At 33.5% G+C, this 11,207-nt stretch overlaps 1 protein-coding gene across 1 annotated transcript in view; it reads left to right on the top strand.

Moving 5' to 3' along the window:
• Positions 1 to 11,207, top strand: part of LOC144958476 (uncharacterized) — a 192,836-nt gene that overhangs the window by 57,961 nt on the left and 123,668 nt on the right. Inside the window, 1 exon segment of the mRNA XM_078890453.1 lies at positions 1,546 to 1,569. Coding sequence (XP_078746579.1) covers positions 1,546 to 1,569 — 24 coding nt within the window.

Genomic DNA, 11,207 nt, shown 5'->3' with positions numbered 1-11,207 from the left:
CTAGATTGTTTGAACCTGTTAGGCGCTAGATTGTTTGAGAACCTGTTAGGCACTAGATTGTTTGAGACCCTGTTAGGCGCTAGGTTGTTTGAGACCCTGTTAGGCGCTAGGTTGTTTGAGAACCTTTTAGGCGCTAGGTTGTTTGAAACCCTGTTAGGCGCTAGATTGTTTGAGAACCTGTTAGGCGCTAGGTTGTTTGAGACCCTGTTAGGCGCTAGGTTGTTTGAGAACCTGTTAGGCGCTAGGTTGTTTGAGACCCTGTTAGGCGCTAGGTTGTTTGAGACCCTGTTAGGCGCTAGGTTGTTTGAGAACCTGTTAGGCGCTAGATTGTTTGAGACCCTGTTAGGCACTAGATTGTTTGAGACCCTGTTAGGCGCTAGATTGTTTGAAACCCTGTTAGACGCTAGATTGTTTGAGAACCTGTTAGGCGCTTGGTTGTTTGAAACCCTGTTAGGCGCTAGATTGTTTGAAACCCTGTTAGGTGCTAGATTGTTTGAGAACCTGTTAGGCACTAGATTGTTTGAGACCCTGTTAGGCGCTTGATTGTTTGAAACCCTGTTAGGCGCTAGATTGTTTGAGAACCTGTTAGGCACTAGATTGTTTGAGACCCTGTTAGGCGCTTGGTTGTTTGAAACCCTGTTAGGCGCTAGATTGTTTGAGAACCTATCAAAATACTGGTTGGTTAGAATGAAACTGACTGTCACAAGAGATCATTTTCCAGTTATACCGTATGTAAAAGGATAACAAAGATATTCTATCCGGGTTTTGTTTTGCTTTCTTTTGATTTTGAAATTGCCAGAACATTCATAAACTAAGAGACTAGACTATTTATGGGGGTTAATCACAAATATATTTAGCATAGCTCAAGGAGAAATAAAAGTCAAAAACTACAAGCCATGTCTATTTTTTTTTTCTAAATAGATCAGTTTTTTGTGCAAAACGCTTTTATTTAATAGATAATGTATAAATAATCATATTGCTATAGTGAGGACTTTGTCCTAGCTTTTAGTAAGGCACGAAATAAGCAGATTTACTTAAATAATGATAGGTTCGATTCTAAACTGTTACATTTCTTTCACATTTAAGATGCCTTTCAAATGTCCCTCCGTGTATATGATAACAATCTAACTATAATTTATTTACAAAACAGGCCAAGAAAAAAGATGATAAAACTGAATGAAAAATCATTGTATCTTATATATCGATGTTCTAGGAATCCATTATATTTACAGATTGTAGTTTTACATCGCATTCATTGTCCTAATACATGCAGTTTTACACCTAACTTGGAATCAGTGTGTGTGTCTGTTCGTGGAAGAAACGCCGTAGTCTACATATTGAAGCAAATTATAAAATATCTTTAAGACACAAATCGATTTAGGTAATGGCTAATCATTTATTTCGCTTCTTTTAAGTCTATTATTTTGGTTTTTTTAAAGGATTTTTATTGTTGTTGATTTGTGTTTGTTTATTTGTGGAAGGTGAGTTTACCTTGCAATGATAACATTATTTATTTCCAAACTTTTACTGTTTTATTATCCACAGTGGCAGAGGCCAGCAAAAAGCCAGGTTTACCCTTTTTCCTCACGTTATAGATACACATCTTTGTCCAAAAGAAAGTTGTTTTTTGTTTTGTTTTTTTTGTTAATCCGAACAAATGGCTGGTGCAGGAGGGCTGATCACTACATTTGTCAGCAATCAACTCTATTAGACACATCCGTATTTATTTTGATCATAAACAATTGCGGCATATGCCATAAACATGCAAGTCGGCTGTGTCCTCTGATGTATTTCTAGGGCTAGTGATTACTCGATATTGAACAAAGCTTATTAATTGTTTCATTACTCTTTTCTTAACTATATCATAGCAACAAAAGTTAAAAGAAACTGAAATTTACAGTCTTGCATCCCTATACTGTTTTTTTTTTAAAAATTAATTAATTTATTTTTTTGTTTTTATTAAGTAATGCAATAACTTCATTTGATGTTCCCACGAGCCGCCACTGATCATAAATAAACTTAGTCGCTGAACACAGCATTTTATTATATAAATTTTCTCCGTCATTTCAAATTTAATAATATGAGTTTTCTTATTGATCTATCTACATATTAAACTTAGATTATTGTTTATTGATTTCTTTTTTTCTTTTTTCTTTTTTCTTTTTTATTTTTTGTTGTAATTCATCTTGAATGCACCAGCCAAAACTGAAAATAGGAAAATATCTAACAAACTATGTGTTTTTTGTTGTTGTTTTGTTTGTTTGTTTGAAAGAATAAAATGTATGGCTTAATTACTGTGTGACATTAGGGTTTACTGTGTCTATTCATGTATATTGTTAATATTTAGAATCCATTACGGTGAAAATAATAATGGTTGTTATTGTGTAATGACAAAGATAGCGTATTTGCTGTCCAAATTTGGATCATATTCGTATATTATATATATATATATATATATATATATATATATATATATATATATATATATATATATATATATATATATATATATATATATAAAGATGACAGTTAAAGAAAGGTCCCATCTCTATAACATAGTTTTTGTTTTTTAAGTAATTTTGTTTGAATTAATGTGCGTGATCTGCATGTTTTTAATACTTCTTCCTTTTATTCTTGCATGCTTGCTTTTCGAAGACTTGCATTATTTTTACTCTTGCATTTACATTCTCTATTATACAATCTGTGTATCCTGTAGTAACATTTACCATTCATAGTGCATTCCATTCTACTATAAAATATATAAATTCCCTATCTCCTATATTATAATATTATTTCTCACTGATAATGTTATTTTGGTTTCCGATGAACCAATATCCCCATCTCTACCTACCAAGTGGCAATAATTTACCGACAAAAGATTCATTTATTTATTAAAAACTGTCTAAGTCAGATCTACCACTTAGGTTTTTTTTAAAAAAATGTTTAATATCGTTCTTTGTTGTTATTGCATTGTGTTTTTAGTACAATTTATTTCTTTTTACCAACAAGTGTTAACGACAAAATGATATCATATTGTATTTATTTCATGTAACTTTTATTATTATTGCTTGTATCAAGTTAAAAGTTAATCCCAACATTCTTTTTCTCTTCACAGAACCCTGTAATGATTTAAACCTTTATGTATTATTTCTATGTTTTGATTTTTTGTTTGTTTTTGTTTGTTTTAGTTATCAATCTATTCTTGCATATAATAATGGATAACTCTTTATTTGTCCCTTTTGAATTATAATTGCAATTAAAAAGAACAACGACACCTGGAAAAGTCTTGCAAAACTTTTACAAATAAATGTCAAATACATATGCGGGCGAACCCACACCGGAGACTGACCCCGACGACCCGGCACAGCCGTCCTCTGCCGTCTTCCGGATAAAGACATCCGGCAGAGCAGAGACAAAATACTAAGAGTAAAGAGAAGAGCCGCTAGACCTACCCATACCAAGCACCCGACGTATGAGTAGGTCTAGCGGCTCTTCTCTTTGTTCTTAGTATTTTGTCCGTGCCCGAAGTCTTTATCCGGAAGACGGCAGAGGACGGCGGTGCCGGGTCGTCGGAGTCAGTATCTGGTGTGGGTCAGTCCTAACTGCTGTAACTCCTCCAAAATCCCATTGTATGCAAGGAAAGCGAGATAGTATACTTTATTTTGCACAGCTTCCCAACACATCGACCTGCCTTGTCATGAGATGACCAAAGGCGAATGACCCCAAATACTAGCTATACAATATTATTATTAAAACATCGACAAAACAAACCACTTTCATTTTATAAGCCTCAAATATCTCTCATCTCTTACTGTATTCTTTTCCTCATAATGACTTCTTCATTTCATAACTTCTGCATTTCGAGATTTATATTTTAAAAATAAATTTAATGAAACAAAAATATGTTTAACAAAACTTGTCATTTGGTTCCATCAAATAATAATTATGGTATTTATAATATTGAATTTGGTTCTGTTTTATCGAATAATTCACAGCTTTCGATTACCTAATTCAACCATGAATTACCTTACAAAATAATGGGAGCTCAGTGGGACTTATCCTTTTATGGGTTAAATTATCATTATCACCACGCATTGAAACCAGTCTACTGATTTCCTGGATAATCTAACAATCGGCATGACAACGGCACATAGTGTTAAATAACTGGAACTAAGTCCACATCGAACAAAACTGTAACAGGATTATTTACCACGGAGTTCCCATTATTCAACCAAAGCGGAAGTGGACGGTGTTTTCTAATCTTATAATAAGGGGACGTAATCGTTACCCAGACCCTCCATTTTGTAGTCTTTACATTAATTTAGAAATATTAAAAATGATAATTCCAAAACGAATTTTATAAATGATTATTTTCCTGCTTTAGAGTATTTTTCAAAGTAAAGATAATCACTATCGTCTTAAGTATTGAGTCGGATGCCAAAAAAAAACAAACAAAACAGAAGATAATATTACATTAAAAATAAAAAAGAAGTAAAAAACGAATGATAGAAAGAAAAAGAGGAGGGGAATTTATTTTTTTTTTCAAGCAAAATGACATCGCAATAATGAGTATGTATCTAGGGCAATGAATTCCATTATTATTAAATCGCCTCCATTACGTCTTTGGTCAAAAGCGAATCAATTCCATGCACGTGATAATTAAATATCATTACTTACTGCTACCACCATCACCACCCACCATCATGAATGCCATATCACCCAATGCATTATACAAACAGGAGAACAAAAGATATTGAATTCAGTGCTAGAAAGAAAATGACTGCACGTAATCAACTTTTTTTCTTTACACCAAAATGGATAGATTTTAATGTTGTATGCATTGTTACAATTGTGCATACTTTGATTACACGCACTTACTTCTATGAAAAGATATAAATAATAATGTGAAATTGAATGTAAGCTTCAATTTAATTACAAAAACAGATCATTTGATCTGTTTTTGTAATTAAATTGAAGCTTACATTCAATTTCACATTATTATTTATTTCTTCGAGCTTCGAGCAGCCACATTTACATTCTATATAAACATAATTATTCATACCATGAATCATCATATGATTGAAATATCTGATTAAAAAAATGGCGATTGGAAAATAAATTGCATTAGACAGCTATAATTTTCAGTAAATTTAATTTTGTTCGAAACTCCATGATTGAGATTGCCAAGTCCGTTTGATTTTACCTGCGTCTGGTTTGCTGAAATAAATATAAGAAATTTAACCCTTCCTTACCAAATGTAGGAAAATCGTCACATCACATTTGTTACGATGCAAACCAAATGTGTCCAATTCAGATTTGTTTTATAAATCACAAAAATTGAAGAATAATTTGCGTTATATATTTAAAATACTGAATGCCATTTTGTAAAAAAAACTCGTTTTGCTCAACAATGTAGATATAGCGTGATCATAGGCCTACTATAATACTCCAGTCGGCCATGAGCGTGATCCTATTGCTTTTAAAAATGAGTTTTAGAATTTAAATTGTGTGTTGGGTCAGAAAAAAATTTCAGTAAAAATATCGAAATGTTCAGTATGGAGAGAGTTAAAGACCATTCATCAGTTAAGTGTCCGCGTAATCATATTCTTTCTAGACCTGTTTTTTCATAGTTTTATGTTCTCCACTGCATTATTGAATACCATGATATGAAAAAACAACCCCTTATAATATTATTACCCTCCCTGACGTCCCGTTACATTGTTCATTGTATAGTTTATCTCAATTGTTTTCAGTTCTCATAATTTTGGATGTGGGCTACATGGATTGGATGGTTTGTATTGAAATCGGCCCTTCCCGCAATGGCATTATTGTATCTTGTTTATTTTACCAAGGTTTTTAGGCAGGACCCGAGGCAAGTGTGTTCCTCAATGAAAAAAAATAAATTATGATTTAGAAAAGAGAAAAAAAAAAACCCACACACACACACAAAATGAAATGAACACTTGCACATTCGTTAATCACAAGAAAACAAAACAAAAAAAAAAAATCCACAAACAAAACAAAACAAAACAAAAAACAAAAAAAAAAACAAAAAAAACCCCAAAAAACCACGCACAAGTACATATTATATTATACACAGACGATCACACGCAACACGCCAAAGCATTTTCGGGTCATTGTCTTTTAATTTAATGATAGAAACATAACCTCCAGCCGACATATTATGCTCATTTGCAGGTCTGATAACCCAAATCGTCATGGGCTCGTTGTGGTAGGTAATGGAAATACTCTCAAATCAGCACAAAATATTGTTCACTACAGCGATACTAAATCATGCCCATAACTGCGTTCGGTTATCAGTTATCAGACCTACAAATACGCATACGTCGCTTCCAACCATTACCAATCTTAATAATTTATTTAAATCCCCCCGCTGTGCATTGATTTGTTTTGTATTAACATCTACCTATCCGAATCACTGCATTGAATTAATAGAGTCATCATGCACATACATAAACTAGGTAACTCACATTTTAGGCGAATAGACCACCTACCCCCTATTATTGTTTACGTAGCAAAAGCTAACGATAAAATCGTAAGCTTCCAAAAAAAAAAAAAAAAAGGCTTTTTTAACTATAAAATCGTAAGCTTCCAAAAAAAAAAAAGAGGCTTTTTTAACTATAAAATCGTAAGCTTCCAACAAAAAAAAAAGGCTTTTGGTCGAGTCTAACTGCAACCCAGAACCATTTAGTTTCCTTTTTTTTAAATTTAGTTTTAGTTTTGTAGATTAAATTACCCATTAATTGCCCACGACAATTGTTCAGTTCACGACACATAATCGCTGTAGTCTGGTATTGTCCAATAAATTGTTAGAATTTTGTTGTTAGAATTATTCAAACCTGGACCCGTGTATAAACTTGATAAGCCACATTTTCTTGAAAAACGAGTCAAAATTATATTACAAATGAATCATAGTTTCTCTACTATATATTTCAAGTTTGGATATCTAGTGGATAAAAATTGTTCCATTTCATCGAAACACATTAGTTCTACTTATAGTTGATTCCTGTTTTCCGTGTAACTTTATGTTTGATTTTTACAGCAGTATTTGTGTAGGTAATCATAATAAGGTTCATAAATCGGGCCAAAGACAATCATTTGATTATAACTATTTTCCCCTTTTACAAATTAGCACTCGGCCCCTACTGATAACAGGACGTGTTGCCACTTTAATATCTTTCCGCTCTCATTTTCTAAATTTATAAATCTTATAAACGTGGAAAATTGCAAGGGGTTAATAACATTTTTAGATACCTTTCCACTAGATTACTTAAAAAATAACAACTCATCATTCGTTGTAAAAAGTAAGACTGACTTTAAACAAAAACGTAATTTAAATGCACACGTACTTAAGCTTATAATTCTCCACACGCTCCGCAATGCTTTCATTCACTGCATTCTAAATACATAGCTTGTTTAAATCATTTAACTTAATCCATAGAATAATACATATTCTTTTGCTCAAATTCTCTACTATCTACTATACATTTTGCACCCAGATTTCTTTTAGATTTGATTATAAAAGGAGCACGTTTACTCTTCCACAATATAATAATTAATATTTTTGATGCCATTAATTTTATCTCCACGAATTTCACACTTACATTTAAAGGTGAATCTTCTTTCAGCTCCCAAGAAAATTCCCAAATTGAGTCTGAAAGGTGAGTAACAACTTAGAGAAAAAGTTTTATCCGATATTTTTGTTTCATTTAATAATTGGTGTAAACCCCTTAACGATGAGATTTAAATTTTCTCCAACCAGATCAAATAATGATCTATCTCATAATATGCTTTATATCTGGTGGAGCCCAATTCCCATCGCTCTTGGTGAAAACTCTTGGCTTTGAGAAGATATTTAGATAAATGTGACCAACCGTCTCAAAACGATATTATGTCAGGATGAACAAGGTGCTGGAAATTCAATTAATTTATTCTTTGAATAATTGTAAAAAGGAGAGTTGAAAGTTTTACATATTTGGGATACATTATTACATCTGATGGTAAATCCACGCGTGAAATTAAAAGAAGAATTGCTTTAGCAAAGAACACATATAATCAATTAAAGCAAAACATGAACAACCACAACACTGAGATGGCAATAAAACCCCGGGTAATGAAATCATACGTGTGCTTCTTTATGGCAGCGAGTGTTGGAAGATTAAGAAAGAATGTGAACGAAGAATAACTGCAGCCGAAATATGGTTTTATAGACGCATTCTTAGAATCTCATGGAAAGATAAAATAAAAAACGAGGAGGTATTGAAAGAAATTGGAGTACGACCAACTTTGGTAAACACCATCAGAAATAGACAGATAAAATTTCTCGGACATATTTACAGAAAAAAAAACGGAATTGAAAAGATTGTACTTACAGGTAAAGTTGCTGGGAAGAGAAGAAGAGGGAGACAGAGTATAGATTACATTGACAATCTGAACGGGTGGATTGGTGGATGAGGAACAGGAATCGAGCTATTGAGAAGATCTGAGGACAGATATGGTTGGAGGGACATGATCGCCGATGTCTGCAACAGGCATTGGCACTTGATAATGATGATAAAGTTAATGATTAATAAACAGACACAGAGCATGTATACATGACAAGTTTTGAAAAGTTATATCATAACTTTAATGAAATTTTGAGAAAATGGGTCACCCGCAACGTGCAAATAAGTGCACGTCAATCATATAACAAGCGGAAGAATTCAAAAGAAAACGCGTTGGCGCGATATGTCTGTGTTCCACCCATTAAAAATAAATAAATAAATAAATAAATAAATGAATGAATAAATAAATAAATAAATAAATAAATAAAAAATTATGCTATTTTGTGGCGAGAACGATTTTTGACGGATGTCGTGTTCGCCTCGTTTTGAATTTGGCCAGAAGCGTCTGCTTCACTTTTGTCGTCTGCTGTGAGAGAAGAGAACACGGTGATAGGCCTATGTTGGTCTGGGCATCAGCATTCTCAATGTCTAAAGAATTCATCTATTTCGTTCACTCACAGTGAACCATGGTATTTTTTACGGCATTAATTGTCAATTTATTTCTTGAATGTATGCAATCAGCATGCAATGCCAACGATAGCGTTCAGTCCAAAGTCTCAGTCATCAATGTTCAACTCCAGACAACTCACGTGTTTGAGTTGAGTTTGACCACATTTTCATTTTTTTTTATCATTGTGTTTCTTGGTCGTAGGCAAAATTGAATAGATAGATGTCTAAATATTATTAAATGTATAGACTGGATTGTGCTCTCCAGCTTTGTTCGTTTAGCACTGGGGTCAATGTACGAATTCTGTACTTTTTCAATTTTACACACATTTTACATTATTATTATCCAAGCCTAACCAATTTCTCACCCAAACTTCATTCATTCTTCATTGACTTTGACGTCAGGCAGGGATCAGAATTGTGTTTCGTGGCTTGTCGTAATTAAATTGCATACCTGATCTTGGAGTTAAGTTTCTCCAAGTAAAAAGTATCAGTGGGAATAATTTGTATTCATTCATGCAATGATTTGTGATTCCACCCATCAAATGAATTTAGAAGGGTGCCTCAACCGCTCTCAGAGTTCTACCATTCAAAGAATGGTGTAGAATAATTTGATAGATATATCTAGAATACAAGTATGGTGGTGAATGCAGTGCAGAGGTATACCCCAAGAAGATGGCTATGATATGTGGTCCAGTCAACACTATTTCCAGCCAGGTACTCATTTTACACCTGAGTAGGCTGTGAGAATGTGAGTAAAGAGCCTTTTACAAGGACACAACTATGCGCCTAACGAGGCTCGAACCCAGGATCTTCTGATCCGAAAGCGAGTGTCGTACTACTAGTCGTACTAGAGTAGTAGTACGACACTCGCTTTCGGATCAGAAGGTCCTGGGTTCGAGCCTCGTTAGGCGCATAGTTGTGTACTTGTAAAAGGCTCTTTACTCACATTCTCTCAGCCTACTCAGGTGTAAAATGAGTACCTACCTGGCTGGAAATAGTGTTGTCTCTGTCAGCAAAAAAATTGTAATATAGCCTAACAGGTGTCATGACATGTCCCTTCCTACATGTAAAGTGTGGCTGTTGGCCAGGCACCCTTTTGTAAAGCGTTTTAGGCACATTTAATGGATATCGCGCTATATAAAAGCTCAATTTTAAAGCTCAATTTTTAAAGAAGAGATTATCATTACCAAAAAATATTAAGCAACAAACCGATTAACTTAGCTCAGCAGCTCAGACTCAGGTCTGCATCAGAATATTTTATTTTCCCTCTTCAAATCTGAAGGAAAGTCTTGTAGATATCTAGATTAAAAAAAAAAAAAAGGACAGACCCAGGGTAAGTTATCTTTTAGGTTGCGCCACTCTATGAAAAAAATAGAGTGCAGTATTTTCCAATTTGGACACCTGGAATGGCTCTCTCAGCTCTCTCAGCTTAATGACTTCAGTGAGTAATTGTGAAAATAACTGTTGCATATGTTGCAAACACCAGTATCAAAAGTTTTAGATAAAATAATTGTCCATTATACATTTTATTTGTGTGTTTGACCTTAATTTATGGTCCCTAGTCACTTTTCCCAATCCGTTCACCCTGTGTCCAATTGTGACACTGTGTTGTGCCAATTCAGACACCCTCTTGTGCCAATTCGGACACCCCTTTGACAACTGAGACAAATGCACTCTTTTCTTAGTTTGAGCTAAGATGGATGTTAAACGAGCTTACCTTCTTGATGAGAGTGAATTGATTTTGTAAAAATCAAATATCCAGCCTGTTTATTTATGAATTTAAGCGTTAAAAAGAACAGAAAATGTTATGTTAAAATATTGATTAGACGATCTCAAGAATCTATGATGTTATAAATTTTATTTTTGGTAACAGTCTATGATAGTAGGTGCTGTACGCAAGAGGAAACTTCACTCTTAATAATAATTCAAACTGATTGTTTTTACAAAAAAACAATGTTTTATTCCGAAGAATCTTCAAATTACTTAGTAAAAACTTTTAGAATTAAAATTGGAAACAAATAAACAACGACGAGAAAACAGAGCAAATCAAAAAGTTATGTTTGAAGTGCAACAGCTGGATGTCTGAATAGGAATAACCGGGTGTCTGAATTGGAACAACTGGGAGCTTTGGTGGCAAACGTTTTCAAGATCTATTTTAATAAATAAATTATGTAAAGAGACATAGATGCTTAT

This window comes from Berghia stephanieae, chromosome 13 (assembly GCF_034508935.2).
Source record: "Berghia stephanieae isolate SIO BIC M18660-M18661 chromosome 13, UCSD_Bste_1.3, whole genome shotgun sequence".
Taxonomy (NCBI): domain Eukaryota; kingdom Metazoa; phylum Mollusca; class Gastropoda; order Nudibranchia; family Aeolidiidae; genus Berghia; species Berghia stephanieae.
Note: the sequence above shows the minus strand (reverse complement) of the source record. Positions and strands in the feature narration are given on the sequence as shown.